Source organism: Lepisma saccharinum, chromosome 13 (assembly GCF_977018435.1).
Source record: "Lepisma saccharinum chromosome 13, izLepSacc3.1, whole genome shotgun sequence".
In the NCBI taxonomy this organism is placed as follows: Eukaryota; Metazoa; Arthropoda; class Insecta; order Zygentoma; family Lepismatidae; genus Lepisma; species Lepisma saccharinum.
In genome coordinates this window covers 18,050,668-18,071,535 of record NC_139241.1, presented here as the reverse complement: position 1 = coordinate 18,071,535, position 20,868 = coordinate 18,050,668, and the positions used below count along the sequence as shown (strand labels likewise).

At 34.9% G+C, this 20,868-nt stretch overlaps 1 protein-coding gene across 1 annotated transcript in view; it reads right to left on the bottom strand.

The window, feature by feature from the left end:
• LOC145997190 (uncharacterized) overlaps positions 1 to 19,497 on the bottom strand; it is a 38,149-nt gene extending 18,652 nt beyond the window's left edge. The window contains exons 1-2 of the mRNA XM_083133915.1: positions 19,468 to 19,497; positions 3,042 to 3,288 (exon numbers count right to left, since the gene is read on the bottom strand). Of these exons, the coding sequence (XP_082990041.1) occupies positions 3,042 to 3,172 (131 nt within the window). The 5' untranslated portion in view covers positions 3,173 to 3,288; positions 19,468 to 19,497. The remainder of the gene's footprint in view (positions 1 to 3,041; positions 3,289 to 19,467) is intronic.
• Positions 19,498 to 20,868: the final 1,371 nt, after the last annotated feature.

Here is a 20,868-nt window from a genome sequence, read left to right as displayed (position 1 = left end):
TGAAACATGTCAATGAGTACAAAGCATTAAGACACATGGGAAAGTGATAAACCAAATTGGAACTTCAAAGGGATATTGCTTGCAGCAATTTACAGCAGGTATAAATTAAAGGGGAACAAATACATCTAACTCCTCAAATCCCTTCTCACAACAGAGGAATTGTTGGGTTGTGGTGCGAACCAAGGGCAAACTCATGGGCGGGGCTAAAGTGCACTGACCAATAGGAAGGAAGGACAATTCACTGGTAACAGCAAGAAGCAAGGACTGAAGGGTGAAAGAGGAGGCTCCCAAAAACAGTTCCAGTGCAGTGCTTTGACCCAATAGTTGGGAATAGTTTTATTTCTCGCAAGAGAAAAACGGTCTATCTCCAGTGCTTGAACTAATAAGATGAAAACAGTCCTCATTCATCGTACTTAAACAGTTAATTTTGTAATGTGCTTAGAAGTTAACATGCGGTATCCCGCAATGAACTGGTGTATTCTTTTGAGCATATGAAGCTGGCCATGTGCGGTTTGTGATCTTCAGTTGTCTTCACCCAGTGCTGACTGGGTCTGTGAACATGCTGCGCTGTTCAACTGTTTGGTAATGTATGTTATGTGCGGCGAGATGTTGTAAGTATTTGGCATAATGCATTAAAATTCTTTTCTTATATCATACAGTGTCCTGATACTTTAATTTCTAACGATCAAATTAATTGCTTGGCTTGTGATCAAAGACCAATGGTGAAAGAACGTAATATTCTTTGACCATTAGCCGAGTTCTGGGCCATAATATCAAAACACTGTATCCCTCACGTTGGTGAATTTTGGTACATATATTTTCAGGTTTTGTTTTTCAGATATATTATTTAACCAACATTCATGCCTGATAAATATATACCTGATTCGAATCTTCTTTTGCGTACAAACATGCTGTAAAAAAATGACATCTCTCATGGACAAGTGGCATTGTTTAAATGGCACGCACAAGCAAAACAACAAAACATAATAAAATACTTGGTTTCATGTTCTTTCCACAATGATAAAAATTCATTGTTTCTGTACTGTATCAACGTGCCCAAATTATTTCAAAACACAACATGGTGGCTAGTCTAATTTCACTATAAAATTCAAGTACAGTTCCCAGTTTCCTAGGCAAACTTTCCAGAAATTCAAGGGTACAAGCAGATGTTTTCTTGTTTTCAACCTTTTATATTACTTCCTCTCACCACCCATACATATACACACAAATGTATTAACAATATAAAGGATCTTTGTGATTCCAATGTATCAAAAAATTCTAATCCAATTCAATTAAATGGTATATATATTTAAAAAAAATAAGGTGTGGAATTTACATATAATTCTCATAATTCAAGGAATTCCAGGTGAGTAGTCACCCTGAAAGAGTTCTAATAAATTATCTAATTATAGTAATCATCAGTGGTTGGAAGTAGCATGCTACTTGTAGCAGCACTACTGTAGCTAACTACAAAATTTGTATCTGTAGCAGTAGCGAAGCTACATAATCCCTGTAGTTGTAGCAAAATTTTCGCTACATTTCATCTCAGCATTTTGAGGTAAATTTTGGATGTGGCAACAGCATAAAAGAAATTGACAATAACGAAAACTTTTTCAGCAGGTTCATAAAGACAAAGTCTATTACATGGAAATATGGATAATCTAGGTTATAAATATCTTGATATCGTAGATTATAGATATCTGCGTAATTTATTTCATTAATTTAGAATAAATCTAATATCAAGATACCTAAACTGAACTAAGACATATGAATATATTCCAGCTAATAGCTACTTTTTTTGAATTGCATCTCTATTTTGGGGAATGCCTCATTTGTGGTACCCCTGAAAAAAAAAATAAACCTCATTGCACCACCCCCGGAACATATCATGTGGATATCCCTAGTGTAAAAGGCAGCAAAATGTCATTAATTACTGTGTAAAACACAACTTGCAGTGCAAAAACGAGCCATCCATTTTCCACTAGATACACAGCAATAGTGCCAGCAATCAATGGGTCAGTATGTTAACAGCATTGACATTGATCACGATATAGGATCTCACCAGCTAAAAATTATTGTAACAAGAATGACAGACATACACTTTGTGGAATTATAAATATTTTCGTTATAATATTTGTTCACAAATTTTCAAATTACAATGTGTTTAGAACACTCGAATTTTCACATCTGTTTCCTCAATATATTTCAGTTTCGATTTTCTCTTACTTTCGCTAATCATGACAATGAAGGTGAATGTTTTATTTAGTAATTCTCTTATCTAGTCGCTTTCTGCCACTTTTGCCTAATTGTGAGAATGAGAAAGAATGATGAATGATGATGAGCAACATGAGGAATGGAGGATCAGGAGGATCAAATCCTCCAGGTGTCTTTCCCAGTTTTTGTTTTCAGATAACTTTATGCACAGATAAGCTAATCAAGACTGGTTCCGAACCTCTATGTGACTAATCTCAATATTTATTCTCAAGAAAAATATGTTGATATATAAATGTAAATAATCCTACCAAATTTTATTTGTGTAAAGTTGTAACCATTAATTTGCGTATCATCCTATTTGCAATACTCATACATCAAATTTGAATTGATATGCCACTTAAATAGGTATGTTATTCTCAAATACTATAATAAGAATAAGTAACTGAAGTAACACTGCCATCAAAATTACCAAATGACGGGAATCATCATAATAAATACCAGAATCTATTTTTAAGTAAGTACAACTATCATACTTTGGTCTTCTTTGGAATATCCATGTGGTTGATTTAACTTTTTTTATGCAAAAGGAGCAAAGTAGTGAGTAGCAAACAGGAATACCATAGTGAGTTACTTTTGGAAAATGTAGCTATAGCTGTAGCGAAGCTACATTTTGAAAGAGTAAATGTAGCTGTAGCAAGCTATTTTTAAAATGTAGCATTCTGATCACTGGTAATTGTAATGTAAACCATAAAATGTAATGAAATATATGTTTGGAATAGAAATAGATTTATAAAATTTCAATTACATTTTGCATCTATACAACGTACCTTGCATTCAAATGAACAGTTTCATTTTCATTCAATTCAGGCAATTTAGAAAGCTCAGCCATCAGCTCCTTTTTCAAATTTCCAAGTGTCTCTAATATCTCCACATCTGTCAGTTTTTGGTAATCATTCATTTTTACCCAGGAAATTTAGACTTCTTCAATGTATGCAAGTATCCATGAAGACAAAATCAATCACTGCACAAGATTAATTTATTCATTCCTTGAAAAGTAACCACATTCCATTAATTCTGTAATTAAATATGTAGTTAAAAATTAATTATACAATACAAAATTAATGCTACATCATTTTTTTAAAATATATCAGAAATTTTCTGTAAAAACATACATGAAAATCAAATGAAAATAACTGAGTAAGCCAGTCTGCAGTACAGTGAGTACAATTTTAAATCTCTGATGGTGGGGAAGGAATCTCTCTCATCAAACTTCTGTGAGAATGACACTGGGGACGAGCCAAGTCAGATGGTCCTTCCTGACTGATGCATCACAATTTACATCTTCCTACACATCCCATGAAGCCCCATCTACAAATGCTGCAGGAAATATATTAAAAGATGTATTACATGCACTGTGCATGTCTGCACATTCTGTGAAGGGGTATGTCCGTCATAGTGCCACCACATGGAGAGATCAGCAATGATGGCATTGTAGAGTTCCCTTCTGATTGACATTGAGGAAATAAGAGTGAAATATGGTATTGCATGTGTCAGTGTTGTCAAGAAATCCCAAGTTCAAAACCCTACATGCTTTCAGTTTTTCCTCAATTAAAATGACTACTCAGTGATCTCTAAAACAAGCACACACACAAACAGAATAAAGAGATGTTGGAAAACGAGCACTGAAATGGTACAGTAAGTTGCAGTTAGAAAAAAAAATGTGCAGTGTTTTGAATAGAACAGGGTGTCTACTGAAATAAGAAATTTGACATTCTTGACCTTTGTTTCTCTCCTCTTCTCCTTTTTTCTTCCCTTTTCTGAAATTTTCTTTAATCACCCCCTACTTAGGTATGGTTGGAAATTGAGAAAATAGATGCTTTTATTCAATGAAAAACTCGTACCACAAGGTCGGTTGGAATGGTCACACTACTTTATTTAAAGATTTACAAAAACTTCACACATAAAAGTATGTAATTTTTAAGAAATAATGTGAACAAACCTTAACCACAGCTCAATACAATTTTAGATTTCAGCCAATCCATGACAAAATGATCCTACACTTAAAAAAGTAAACTTAGTCAAAATAGCATTAAACTGAAGCTTAATTTAAGTAATTCTTTAATAAGGTGCATCAAGGGGTTTTTATGTACCAAAAAGTTGTTAGTTGAAAACACTATCAGGAACAGCTGAGCAGCTGTTTCCTGCCACAACAATATAGTGGCAAGAAGCAGCTGATGTGATTTTTCATTTTTCTTTATTGTTTGCAAAATTCATTGCAGTAAACTTTGAGTTAGAGCTCTTTGAAATGATTGATCTGTTTATGTAACACTAGGAGCTAAATTTCTTTTGAAATTTCATTTAAATGAAAACGAGTAATCAGTGTAGCACCAAATTACATACAAATAAGTTTCATAACTCCTCCAACACGACTCAAGGCCTATCCTTTCTTTGCAGTTAGTTTTATCTGTGAAATAAGGGCTCTGTGTGTGGCCAAAATGCATGGTTCCAGGTGTGTCTTAACTTTCAGGTTGTTTCCATGGCTTTACACAAAAATAATTTAAACTGACAGATATCAGACAGTAAGCCTAAACTCAAAATTTACACTAGCCTACATAACTATTTTAATATCCCCAGCTGAATTAAAGCTATTTATACAGATTGTTGCTGAAATTCTGCTTACAGTTCTATTTAAGTAAAAATCTTCACTTTAATAGCATAACATTACAAGAAAATTGACTTTTTTTACATCACTGTAAGCATTAATTTGGCATCAGAGTATTGTTACGTGCCGGAATGAGCGAAGCCAATGATAAACATGGGGAAATAGTTGGTGAAAATGACAATAGATGGCAGCACAAGCATAAAATGGAAAATAAATTATTAATGAATTAGGAGGAATTAGAAAGAGATTCAAACCAAATAAAACAAATAATAGAGAATGAGTAGTGATTAAATGGTTGTAAATAAAGGATAAAAAACATAAAGAAGAGAGGAAACTCAATGATCGACATAATCCTCATACATTGTACATATAGAAGATTAAGGAAGTTAAACAGTCGATTCAAAATCTGGGTCTTTTCCTTCTGGCAAGCGCCTCCCATGGAGGTGCTATATCCATATTTGTCACCCCAAAGCACGACGGTTGCACTATATACATTTGATGCACTGGGCCAAAAATGGTAGCGCTGGTTTAACCTCGATCCTTGGTTGTCCCTTCGGTCATTACCTGGTGGCACTATATCCATATTTGTTGTCGAAAGCATATTGAGTAGAAATAGAAACGACAAGGTGGAATAAAGGCTATTATTCCATAACAGAAGAAAGAATAAGATAATATTTCCTGATAAAAGAAGATAATCTTTCCACAACCAAAGAAAGAAAAAGATAAGAAGATAATCTTTCCTTTAAAGAAGAAAGAAGATAATATTTCCCTAAAAGAAGAAAGAAAAAGATGAATGTTACAAACAAAAAAAACAAACAAAAAAAAACATAGACATTCTGGCACTCCAAGAAATTAGATGGCAAGGTAGTGCAAAGATAGATAAACCAAGCTACTCCCTGTATTATAGTGGGATGGATGGAAGGAAGGGACAATATGGAATGGGGTTTATGATATTCAAAAACATAAGGAATCAAGTGATTCAATACATGCCTATTAATGAAAGAATAAGAAAGATGAGACTGAGAGGTAAATTTAGAAACATTACTATCATAATGGTCCATGTACCTACAGAAGATAAGGGCATTACAGTAAAGGAAGAATTTTATGAGAAACTAGAAGAAACAAATGAAAAGGTACAGAAACACGACACAATAGTAATAATAGGAGACTTTAATGCCAAATTAGGAACCAAAGATGAATGCACAAAAGTCACTGGTAAGCATTCATTCTAGAAAGTAATGAAAATGGAACATTTTTGATACAGTTTGCAATAAGAAGTAGACTGGTTGTGAAAAGTACATATTTTCTCCATAACAAAATACATGTCAGTACTTGGAAATCACCGGATGACAGTACAACTGATCAGATAGATCATGTCCTAATTAATCGTAGATACACATCTTCAATAACAGACGTACGGAGCTGTAGAGAACCAAATTGTGACACCGACCATTTCCTTGTCAAGACAAGAGATAAGATATGCAAGAAAACACATAAAAAAAGGAATGGTAAAAAAATGTGATATAGAAAGATTAGAAAGGAAAGAGGTAAAGGAAAGTATAGAAAAACCATAGAGAGTAAATTAAAGGAAAGAAGAAAGTATAAGGATTAAAAATAGATGGCAAGAAGTAGAAACAATAATTAAAGATGCGGCGAGGGAAGGAATAGACTAGGAGAAGAAAAAAGTAAAACAACCATGGTTTGATGAAGAATGTCAAGAGGCAATATAAAAAAGAATGAAGCTAGAAATAAAATGATACAAAGGGAAACAAGGAGTACTTGTGAAAGATAAAAATAAATGAGATGGCAAGCAAACAAAATTTGCAAAAGTAATGAAAGAGAAACTATTAAATCTAGAATAGAAGAAATTGAATACCTCAATAAACAAATCGAAACTAGAAAATTTTATGCTGCACTGAAACGAATGAATAGAGAATATCAACCCCAAGCAATTGGTTGTAAGGATAAAAATGGTGAACTTATAAGAGAGGAGCATATGATATTACACAGATGGACAGAACATTTTAAAGAACAATTAAACCACGGAGATGATGAAGAAAGAGAGGAAGTAGGAAATATGAAACAAGAAACAGACACTTCAGAATCAAGTGTGGAAGTGTATGTGGAAGAAACACTGACAGAACAGGAAATTGTAAATAAGATTAGAGAATTAAAATCTAACAAAGTGCCAGGAGAAGACGGAATTACCTCTGAACTAATAAAGTATGCAGGTCCAGAAATGAATAAAAGAAATATGTAATTTGATAATGCAAATATTGGAGGAGGAACAAATGCCCACCGAATGGAGAACTGGCCTACTCTGCCCTATACACAAAAAAGGAGATAGAACAGACTGTTCAAATTACAGGGGTATTATGCTATTAAACGTAGGATATAAAATCCTTACAGGAATTATAAACAACAGACTTAAGAAATATTCAGAGAGCATAATTGGTGAATACCAATGCAGATTCAGAACAAGCCGAGGCAACACTGATCAATTATTTATTATGCAACAAATAATTGAGAAAAAACTACGAAAATGGAATAGATTTACACATACTATTTCTTGATTATAAGCAAGCATTTGATAGTGTGAACAGAAGGAAGCTTCTACAGGCAATGAAACATGTTTCAATTCCAAGAAAGTTGATTAAATTAGTAGCAATGACTTTGAATCAAACCACGGTAAAAGTCAAAACAGGACAACAAATAGGGGAAGCATTTCAGTATGCAAAAGAAGTAAAGCAAGGAGATGGGCTATCCACTAAATTATTTATATTGGCTTTACAAATGGCAATAAATCAAGTGGATAAAAGAAGCACAATCTTTTTCAAAACTAGTCAGATTTGTGCTTATGCTGACGATGTAGGAATAATCTCCAGAACTGAGAAAGAACTTCACAGAATATTTAATCATCTAGAAGAAGCAACCAACAAACTAAGACTACAAGTAAATACACAAAAAACAAAGTAAATGATTGTAGCTTCAAACAATCACAGAAGAAACAAGACAAATATTGAAATAGGTAGTAAAATATTTGGCTGTGTGAACACATTCAAATACCTTGGATTATTGATCGACAACCAGAATAACATAACCAAAGATATCAGAGAGAGGATTGAAACAGGCAATAAGGCTTATTATGCCAACATATAGCTATTGAAAAGTAAGGTAATAAGTAGAAGATCTAAACTGAAAATATATAAAACATTGATTAGACCTATAGTAACCTACGGTTCAAGTATGGACACTCACCAAAGAAAACAAACTTAAGCTACATATATTTGAAAGAAAGATAATTCCTGATCAAGTAAACAGTGAGTGGTGGAGGATCCAAACAAATGAAGAAATTAGTAGCATACTAGAAGAGCAAGACGTTGTTAGATTTATAAAAGCGGGAAGGCTAAAATGGCTTGGACATATTGTTAGAATGGAAGATCATCGTTTACCAAAAAGAATATTACAAGAGAAGATATACTCCTGTAAAAAGAGAGGTATACCCAAACAGAGATGGCTTGACGATGTCACAAAGGACCTCTAAATGGTGAAGATCCAAGGATGGAGGGAAAGGGCGAGGAATAGAGAAGCTTCGAGGCGATTAGTGGAGGAAGCCAAAGCCCGCAAAGGGCTGTAGAGCTGGATGGTAGGTAGGTAGGCATATATTCTCTGTATCGTAGAAGTTTCAGAATATATATTTCCTTATTTATATCCATTGGTATATATCGCCGCTGTTTGATTCGCATTCCAAGAAAAGAACCAATTACCCTAGAGATTAGCCATGGTAAAAATAAGTGTGCACGAAAAGGACGTGGCAGTATTTTATATTAAAAGCTACAGTACCATATGGCACTGGAAGTGGTGTAATAGCTTATATCACCTTGATTAGAAAGAGAAATTATCAGTATGAAAGCCTTCAGAGATTATCAAGTGTGACATGAACTAAATACAGAAACTGGTCAGTCATAAAATACTCATGTCTCAGTCTTGGATATGGCAGATACTTTTTTCTGATTCTGAGTAAGAGTCAGATGCTGATGAGTCTGACCTAATTTCCCAGGTACTGAAGCAGATGAAGATCTCTTGCAGGCAGGTGTCTATATGATTGTGGAATTGTTTAGTGACAAAACTAACAGAAAGGAGAAATACATTTCTGTTTGTCAGCTAAGAATCTCTTCCAAAAAAAATGCTAAAAGTGATGTTTCTGGAACCATTTGGAAAATCTTGTATGAAATACATTGCTGGTCAAAATGAATGGGTTAAACAGAGTTCTGTATACCTCCAAGCAGATTTCCTTATAAATGTTGTAGTACTGAGGAGCTACATCCCTACCCCCCCCCCCCTCCATTGTACAACAAGCCCTTGAGGTTCAGGGCCTACTTACTGACTACCAATCTCACTTCAACATGCCTCAGTAGAGGTGAACGATCATGCAACCAGTTAAGGGGTGAAGTGTGGTTAGCACGATGAACCCCATTCATTGTTGTAGGTTCCCATGACCAGGTTATGGCATTCATTTGTAGCTCCTAAATTCCCTCACGATAATGGGTGGCCACCGATCCCATAATTTGGCAGAAATTTCTGGAGACAAGTTGTTACACTGCCCCCAATTAGGCTTGCAGCAGTGTGCTTAGTAGCTCAAGTCCAAATGCCTGATGCCGTAACTGTACGACTGCAGTGCAGGATACTAAAGAATTACTAATTTGATATTTACAATTCCAGGAATGGTTTAAGAAAACAAATTAACAGCAAAGAGTAATTCAAAAGATGATAAAGGTAGTCTTTTTATGTTAAGACTTAAGTGTATACAAGCAATGCTCAATAAATTTGCAATTTTCATAAATAAAGTTGCTTTTTATTAAAATTTAGGAATTGGGGAGGTTGTTTTCCCCTTTGATATTGTTGAGTTAAAGTATAAGGTAAGTATTACGTATTAAATGGGGTAAACAGATGAGGTATTGACATAGGTCACATCCAGAACTTTTATCTAAATTAATAACATGAAAGATAAAAAAAATTTACTCTATAATAAACACATTACAAAAAAGGTTGCAATCTACATTTCACTAAAATAAATATGATGCATAAAATAGTTATAACAATTCACAGAATTTTCAAGTTGTATGGTGGTTGGTCAAGTTTTTATTGCTGTGAGATTCACACCCAGATATCCCATCAATCTTGGTTTGGTTTGATTTGGTGTTTTAAGTCCACTTTATGCGCAGTAAGGCTAATCGGGACTGGACCTACAGTTTAAAGTGGAATCCGAACCACTTGTGCCTCCACCGGGTATCGAACCCGGGACTCCTTGATTACAAGGCAATGACGCTACCACTGCGCCATGGGGGAGGCCCCCATCAATCTTGAATTGCCCCCAAAAAATGTTGCAGGAAAGTAACAAATTCACCATTCTGAACACTATAATTGTGATATGGATGAGCTCAATGTCTTCGTTTACAAAACATTTAGATTTGAAGTGTGGGATTGTCACACCCAGAACTCCTGGATTGGCTATTCAAATATTCAAATTTTATCAAATCTAAATTTTTGACCAAAAGCATAATTTCTTGACATTTTCTTGACCTACCTACCTGTTCATTTCTTGACCTTCTTGGCTGGTAAAATGTGTTCAAATTATTACTATTCTCAAACTCCTCAGCATTTACTCGGAAGTAATTAACTTCATACAATGAGTTTGTTTGAGTTATTGTTTTAACTTCTTTCTATGCGCAAATAGGCTGATGGGGATTGGACCAACAGTTTAAAGTAGTATCCAAACTATTGTGCCTCCACGGGGTATCGAACACCAAACTGCTTGATTACAATGTGATAACGTTACCAGTATGCCATCAGGGAGACATGCACACACATTAAGTTTCTTTTGTATACTCTGTTGATACTGGAATATTACCTTCAAACAAACAAACAAAAAAAGAATGTTTCTGCCAAATATCTCATTAGATTAGATTTAAGTTCTGCAGGGTGCAGTGCACAGACATGTTCTCATAGTTGCACTAGAGCAGTGATTCTCAACCTTTGTGATACCATGGCATGAAGTTTTTTTAAATCACAAATACTTTTCTAATTTTTTAAAAATTAAATTCTGAAAAAATATAATAAATAATGGCACAATCATAAAGAGTAGTACTTCTTTTTTGTCTAGGTTTGTTGAGAAATATAAAATTAAATTAGAACCACTGGCTCTAATTGCATGGAGTAGTTTTCTCTAACCAAAATTATTTAATTTAATAAGTCCTGATTTTCTTTTGTGAGTTGAATTTGAGTACTTAGAAAATCCAATTAATACTAATCGGGAAATTTTAAACTTGGAAAATTTATAACTATATATATTGCTAATTTGATTTTGATTGTGGTAATTGGTAGAAAATTGCCTCCTGAGAACCTCTCACAGCTTGGTGTAATTGCTATATGGGCCCCTTACCAAGCTGTGGCTCAACTGTTGAGAGAAATGCACTAGAGTATTTTCTGGGCAAAATTAAAACCTATACAATCATCTAATGATAACATAGTTGATTTACAATCCATGGCTCTCAGGTTTGATGTCTATTGGAGACACATAATGGTTCCCTACGTTGACTGATTGATTTTTGTTACTCAGCATAACTTCTCTGCCATTTTGGGCTAATTGTGAAAAAGAGGATGAGTGATGAATGATTTTAGAAAATTAATGAATGGACACACACAAAGAACACCCATACCCAGGCTAGGATTCAAATTCATGACCCCTCATGTCATAGTAACAAGTGCTAACAACTCTGGAATGGAGAGTGACATGGCACATAATTATTCAGGTTCCACTTTAAACACTAGGACTAGTCCCAATTATCTTTTCTGTGCATACAGTGGATTGAAAAAAATAATTGAAATGACATACTGTACCACAAAACTAACACTGTATGTTTGTAATAGGGGTGGAGGGAAATGTTATAGGGCATGTGATGATGACGGTCGCCATCTTCAAAATTTTAAATGGGAACCATAGCTTGAGACTCCTCAATTGAATAGAAAATTTTCTTACGAGTTCAATGGTATGCTTATTCTTGCTCCAGCACCAACAGTGATGAAGTTATTGACATTTCTTTGTTTGCTTAATCGTTGCAGGTAGCGTAACTCAGTGCATTCAGATCATGCTGATTTGAGGCGAGCAAAGCACAAGAATGATTGCAAAATGATTTCAATCACCATCATCCAGGTAGGGCACCTATCCACCATGGTACTGTTCGTAAGTTGCTGGCAAAATTTAAAAAACTGGGCCTGTGGATAAAAATCTCAAATCAAGCAGGCCACACATGTCAATGGAAAAAGCAATATCAACAGCAGTGTTGGCTGCGTTCTGCAAGAGTCTGAACAAAGCACTCATTGTGCAGCCCAAGAAAGCGGTGTTAGCCGCACATCCTATACGTGGATTTCGAGTGTGCAAAAGTGGTACCCTGTGTAAACTGCAACTTATCCATCACCTATCAGAAGACGATCATGATTGCATTGTGGAAATTGCATAATGGGTCATAGAACAAATATGGCAAAAAACCCATTTTGCCTTCGAAATGCTTTTCAATGATGAGGCAAACTTTTACATGTCGAGCAAGGTGAAGAAGCAAAATGTTCAATATTGGTCTGACAGTAACCCACATTGGTTTACTGAATTTGCACATGCTTACAGAAAATTGATCTTGTGGTGTGTGAGGGACACATGTTGTAGCATCTTCCTTTATCAATGGCAATTAACGGCGGTGGAGTATCATCTAATGCTGGAAGAGGATATCTTGCCATATCTGATGTATGAGGATGGGCCATTCCCGATTTTGCCAGCAAAACAGTGATCCTCCATGTGGCAATTGTGTTTGTTAGTACCTGGATATGCAGTTTCCCAACACTTGTGTTAGTTTCCTAGGTGCTGCAAAGTGGCACTGTTCCCCAGACCTCACTCCACTAAATTTTTACCTGTGGGGACATGTCAAGGCAATCGTGTATTCCGTGAAAATTTGGGATGTGCAATACCTTAAGCAACAAATAATTGATGCATGTGCCAGCATTACCGCAGATATTTTAAGCAGGGTTATTGCACGGATTGTGGATCGAGACTGGCTTTATTAATCCATCGGGGTGGTCAGCACATTAAACACATCATTTAAACGTGAGTGATATTGGTTTCGTGACTCTATTTCTTTGGGGTGACAACAAGAAATAAACCTTAATAACTACATCACTCTTGGTGCTGGAGCAACAATATGCATACCATTGAACTTGTGAGAAAATGTCCTATTCAACTGAGGTGTCACAAGCTATAGTTTCCATTTAAAATTTTGAAGTTGAATTCAAGATGGCGGCCTGCAAAGTTTTATGCCCTGTAACATTTCCACCCACCCCTATTACAAACCTAGTGTTAATTTTGCAGAACATAATGTAATTAAAACTTATATTCAAGTGTCTCCATACTTTTAGACAAACCTGTACACCATAATTTGAATGGGAAATTACTCAAAGCTATGAAAATCTAACATGAGAATATATTCTAATTTCTGACCATACATCAGAACCAACAAAAACACATGAAAACAGCTTCCAACATGAGGCAAGTTACATAGGATAATAGAGGCAAATAAAATTATAGACCATACTCATCACAGAAGGAAAATTTATAAGAAATATATTGGCACACTGACACAAATAAATTTGGAACTTACATACAATTCAGTGTATTATTAATTTAGAGCAAGTCCTAAAGCAAGAAAAATGGACCCATAGCACCTAGAATTTACACCTAAAAGTATGAATTATTTTTCTGGAAAATGAACCGTGAATATCGGAAAATCTGACAAACAAAATCCATGTCCAGAGAGAAGTTTTAAAATGTAGAAAAAATGCATACAAAATGCTAGTTGAGAACACAAATCAAAAACGCTTGCAAAAAAATTAGAAAAATTAGGAACTATCATCATTTGAGATATACTAATTAATGAACATGGTAAATCAAGAAATTCATCAAAACTTATTAGTATTATTTAGCTGCATATTGAATATGGAAATAAGGAAATTTATGTTTTAGTTTAAAAAATGCCACTGAAGCACCAGGGCAAATACTTTGTATGTCCCGTGCATCACACTTCAAAACATAACATTTTGAAACTTTAACTGTCCTCTGGAATTAACCAGGATGAGGAGGCCTATATTTGTTTTACAATTTGTCTGGTTGAGTACAAAAACTTATCACTTCACTCAACACTTCCAGTGGATGGTATCACCAGACTTCACCATTGACGATTATCTCATATGACCAACATTTCTCATAACTTCACCGGGATAGTGTTTGTCATCATATCTTACTATGACCCAGTCTTCCATGCTGTAGCCTGCACTCACATTCACATGAATTTCTAATTCAGGAGTTACAGCAGTCTCAAGGGGACATAAACCTCTACCTGTAATAGGTCTTCTGGCATGTACTGATTTGATGTCCAGAATTGGTTGAGGTTCATCCAGATTTTTCTTTTTTGAAATTGCTTCATTTATCAAAAGAACTTTAGTTTAAGGCATGAGATTTCTAATTAGTACTGAAAAATTTGAAGCAGGCTGTACAATTAGTGCAGATTTACTTTAATATGAATATGAACAAGTGATTTTGCTTGTTTGCCAATTCCAGCCACTACTATCCATCTTTGAATTCTGAATATATAACATCATCAATATTGGGGAAGGTCTCTGATTTTGGATCAATTGCTTCATAAACAGCACCAACAAAGGAAGCAACAGTATTTTTTCTTTGAACATTGTATCTGAGCATACAAGATATGTCTGACATTCATCCTGGAATGTTGAAACAGCTGTGTATAATGTTACACTTTCTGTGCTCCAGAGTACATGATACAGAAATCAAGTCCTACCCTGTTATCTGCAATAACATTAATCAAAATTAAATAACAGATACTAGAATACATTATAAAGTTACCTTTGCTATAGGTTTAAAATACCAAATCCTTTGTCCTTGAAATGCTTTTAAAGAAGTGTTGCAACCTTGTGAGAGAGTTTATGGAGCCAGACATTACCTGCAGTGTATTGGTATCATATGGGAGAGAAATGTCCCGTGCATCACATATTTATTATATGTCCCATGCATCACACAAGAAAAAAGTATTAAAAATTTGTTTTTATAAATATAAAAATGTTGTCCACTGCATATTGTTGTACAAAGTCTATAGCAAACTGTGACAGAATATGGTACCCTGGAAGTTCTTCATGTCATAGAAATAATCAGTTAAGAAGAACTATGGGTTTCTCACATGTTTTCCTGAGTCTCGGCATAACAAGGATTCTTAATTTAATTTCACATTATTAATTTGAGAAAGGATTTTATTTGCTGGTATGTGATAGACAATCTCCAAGTATTAACATACTGAATATGATAGATCAATGCAATATCAATTAACCAACACACCAGACTCATTTAACCACGTACAAATGTCTCATGCGAGATGCAGAGAATCACCCTAATGCAATTGCACAAAAGAGCTCTCTTCTGATCAACACTGTCAACAGTGTTTGCTTGTTTTGGTTTCTAAAGCATTGAGTGTCAGGTCTTTGTTGAAACTATTTTTTTCTTCTTTCTGTTTTCATTATATATATGGGAAGAACAATATGTCACTTTATGTCCAAAACAGTATGTGTTTCATTTTTCTACAGGTGCATTACAACAATGAAGCTACACACTTAAAAATGTGTTCACCATATATGTTTTTTTGATGTGTGAAAGTATTCCTAAGTTGCAAATTCTACATATTTAATCAGACAAATATTTCACTTGTTTCATGTGATTTTCCATTGCATTTTTAGTTATGTAGATAAGAATTTTTTCATTACTGATAATAGTATTGTTTCCACATAGCAATATAATGAAATAAAAATTTACGTTAGTTTTACAATTATGTTAATGAAAACATTAACAGTACAGTTTAGCTACTTAAGATGGTAGACACAATTGGACTACTAAAAACAGCAGGAACGTCGCATGAAGTAAATTGCTGACTGTTCACTACCAGCCTGAATTAACAGAAAACTCACCCTCATCCCGTCCAGACCAAGGTGGGTTACAAACATGCAGACAATCAATTGTTCATCATAATCACAGAGGAGAAAATGGTAAATGTGAGTGACACTGAATAATTGAGCACACAAAAACGTTAAGAAAATGTAGTGTACAAGAAAAAAAAAGTAAAACAAAAAATATGAGTTTAATAATGCATGTCTTATGAAGAATATGAACCTGGGACCTTGTATTGTGCTAGCCACTCCACCAGAGAGCCCAGTGAAAATCCAGTAACCAAACACAGGTAAATTTTAATTTATTGCAATTTATCATTTCCACAGAAACTATACCTGTTAACGCCCTTTAAAACAAGGAAAAAGCACTAAAGAAATGATACCTGTTAACGCCCTTAAAAACAAGGAAACAGCACCAAGGTAAACAATGCATTTTTTTCCAGTTAGGATTATTAAAAAGCCTTCATCTATCCTCATTTAGTGTTGGAAATTATTTTCCCTGTTCCTAAGAATTAACCCCAACCACCATATTCATTAACCATGACACTGATGAATATATATATTTTTTTAATTTCAATAGCTATTTGTAATTTTACAGCAGCTTTCCTATATTTCATTGGTAAGTCTCTGCCAATGCTGAAACTTGTTTACATGTGTACCAAGATAAATATTTTCTAGCTGCAGTGTCTTTGTCTTCTCTCTTTTTGAATCATCTACTTTATCTAAAGGTTTAAGCAACACAATTTAAATGTCGATGTAAGTAAAATTCTGCTCATTTTGGTGATACAGTGTTTGAAAAAATAAAATATTTTTGTCCGGTGTCCCATTCTACACCCTCCATCATAAAAATAAGAAGTCGCAAATTATCCCATCACACAAGTCATTTAGAAAATACAACGCTCCCCTTTTTGGCCTGCAGTTGCCAAAATGAAATAATTAATTCCAATTTCTGAAGTCGCATAAATGAGATCCAATGTCTGAATGTTCCAATGGCACGAGTCAATCATAAGAAAAAGAAAAAAAATCAGACATGCGCCTGTGACATGAATCCATCATCCGCCATCATATAAGCCCTGAAAAACCTTTTTGACGTCACGCAAGGAATTTTAATTTTAAAAAACGTAAGTTTCGTAGAACGTAGATCTAAAAAATTACCCACCGTGCTATTTACAAACACTGTTTGTTATGAGGAACTACATATTTTCATGAAAATATTTGAAATTTGCGGAAAATCGAGGGTGCAGAATGATACTCCAGAGCCTTCGGTTGCATGACAAACTATTTGCCATGGAGTTGTTGACAAAGTTTGCAGCCGTAATTTTTGGCAAAATCAATTGGAAAGGAAATATATTACGCTAAAACATTGAAGATCTTAGAAATTACTATAACAATGCAAACAGTGCTTGCTTGCATTATATCTTAACTACTGCTTACTTTCCCCCAATACAGAAGCTAAATGAAACTAAAAATAAAATACTAAAAATCTATAAACAAAAGGTAAAACTGTCAAAGCCGGGAATCCGATTTCTTCAAATTTGCAGGAGAAAGTACTTACGGAATTGAGTTTGTGTGTAATTTCGGAAGTTCGTAGAAGTGTTTTCTCACATTGTTCATGTATTTTTCTATAATAATGTCTGTCCGATACACGAAAGCTGTTGCTTGCATTTCCATCCATGTACTTGAACCGGATGTTACGAGCATCTGATGACGTAATCCCTGGTACGTGTTTCCAAACACACAGTTTTTTCACTTTATTGCCCAACCTAAAGCAACCTAACCTTACCGTGATGGTGTGTGGGGCTATCGTGAATGGTTTTTGGGGCTATTCGTGGATGGTTATACGATTCAGAATGGTTTTTGGGGCTACTCGTGGATGGTTATACGATTCAGAATGGTTTTTGGGGCTATGCGGGAATATTTCTGTTAAGAAGGTTGAAACACTGCTTTGCCATTTGAAACAGAACGCTAATCAAGATTTGCCCGCCATTTTGCATGTTCAGGAAGCGAGAAAAGAACGAACAATAATTACTCGATATTTCGACAATAGATACAAATTTCTTAAAAAAAAGCGAAATCCCTTGTTAAACAATGTTTCCCAATGCAGAATAGGTAAGTACGAATGTCAACAATTACAGAATAAATGAGTAGAGGATTCCCGGCTTTGATGGTACTAATTAGATATACCGGAAACACACATAACTTGTTTGTTTTCAAATAAATTTCATATGTACTTACCTCATATGCATAGCGGAACATTTTTCAACTTGGGATTACTTTTTTCAATGAAAAAAGCGTAATTTTCAACATTACAAGTATTTATTGGTCATTGCTAATTGGCGGACAAATCTTGACTCACATTGTCTATCGTCAGCTGATATGCAGTGTTTCCAAACTTATGAACCGATAAATGCCCCACAAACTATTCACAAAAGGTTTTTAAGCGAAAATTGATCCACAAACCATTCACGGAAGGTTAGGTTAGGCAAACATAGAAAATTGAATTGGGAAAAAAAACTGCTCACACGTCATCTTGTAAAACTACCACGTGGTTGCTACACTAACACTTATTAACCAAAAAATGATGGTTTTTAGGCTAAAATATATCCACAAACCATTCACGGAAGGTTAGGTTAGGTTCAGTTAGGTTAGGCAAACAGAAAATTAAATTGAAAAAAAAAAAACACTCACACGTCATCTTGTAAAACTACCGCGTGGTTGCTACACTGACAGGGGGTTACATAATCGAACGCACAGAACATTTGATTCACGTAGTCGACGGTAATGGTGGCACAAGCTATCGTGCAACGGAGATACGTGAATGTCGAAAAATACCTTACTTACAGGCCAAATAAGTTGCACGATTCGAAAAAACACTTTTCCCAGCTTCAGAAAGTCCACAGGAACTCAATTCCGTAAGTACTTCCTCGTCTTTTCTCCTGTATATTTCAAGACATCTGTTTCTGCTCTATCTAATTGTTACCAATAGTTTTACCCAACAAAATCTTCATGGACCATGTAAAATATTTCACCTTTCCGACGGGGTAGAGATGGTTAAGGGTACTTATTTAAAGTTGAGATACCACTTTACAAACATATTAATATCTAGCTGCATTACGCGTATATTACGATAGAGGTTGAATCTTCTCTAATGAATCCCATCTCCGTACGGTTTTGAAGTTTATTCTCCAACACGAACAACTCAACTAAATGACATACACTTCACAAGAATAATCAAAATGCGAAAACTGTAGTGTTTAACAAACTTGCATTAGAATGACATCTCTATGGTCACAAAATACTTTTATGAGGTTTATTTCGGAAGTCATGAAGCAGTACTTACAATTCGTAATTTGATATCCCACCCCGACAACGCTCTTTTGTATAAGCGACCCTTGTAATTTTTCCTTTCGACGTTAAAAATAAAACAAAAGGAACTTGGGCCGCTAATAGTACTTAATAGATTCTTCGAGTGGCCACTGTGCATTTTTTATTTAGAAGTTCCCGATCTGTGAAATAAACTTTCTTACGGTACTTACAATAGATGCTTTTCTACATTGGAATCCATGTTGTAAACACGCAATATTGCCAAGTCGAACCTCGATTTTTAACTTGAATATGTATGCGAATTTCCACGAGAAATAACTTTTTCTTATTTCATGTTTGGCCATGGTCAGTATTTATTTATTTATTTTTATATACTTTAATTTGGGATTACCGCTTAGCAGTTTTTCCCATATCTATCTATGTACTGTACAGTCAACGGCAAAGATAATGGTAAGCAAATTTTCCACCGCTATTTTCATTACATTTTTATTCTACATCCTGTGTTGTTTTAAGGAATGAAACTATGTTGGTTCGAAGCAGGCATTGTTCCCTGCTTATTGACTTATAGGGGCTATCCACGAGTAAACAAAAACATATCGAACGGCACAATCGATTGTGGAACTGTAGCACAACAACTTCCGGTTCACGGCGGCCGGGTAATGGACATTTCCACTTTGACATGAAAAACGTTTTAAATCCATTCATTTTACAGATAATGACACAAACATGAGATGTGCAAAATATCTCGGCGATATTTGTTTCGGGTCTCGAGAAATACGCCTTCAAACACCGCTGAAATTCACCTCCTACGTCACAGATTTGAAAACGTTCTGTCCACAGACAGGAGGTCCTCTGACGTCATCACTTAGAAATGCGTGGAGGCGGGGCTTCTGCTCGTCCCGTCAACTTAGCATGAGCCGCGGAAGCGACAGAAAATTCACTTGTTACTGTGTAAAACAAGTCTCTTACAACTTCCAGTGCAAAACTCTGTGCTCCATTTCTTGGAGATGAATTATGCCCTAGCAGTATAGTAGTATTTACTATAATTCAGCCCAGTAGCGTACGCAGGATTTCGTCAAGGGGGGGGTTATTTCTCAAACTTTCTCCAAATTCACATTACCTTTGATTTATTATACTTTAATTAAATAATAATAATCACAATTAATTAATAATACTTATAGTTAATTAATTAGCTGAATTACTACTAATAATACTACTAATACCACTACTACTATTATGTAGTAGAGATCTACATAAATATACCATTTATGAAAACAATAGAAAGAAATTACTTCCTAATCATTCAACTTTTATCAAATCCTGGGAGCATTTTTTTGTTTTTGTTTTTGTTTTTTGTCTGGTCAACGAGGTGAGACATTTTAAGGGTGAAGAAAATCCATAAAACAAGAAAATATATTAAAATAAATTGAAATAATTAATGTATGGAACTCATCCAAGAAGCTGCGGGGGTCTGGTCGGTAGAGCATCTGACAATTACGCGGGAGATCCGGATTCGATTCCCGAAATTGGTTGGAATTTTTCAGGCTTCTTCCCCGCATAAATGTCCCCGATAATTCACATCTGGATTGTCTCACTGTTCTTACCAACAAAAC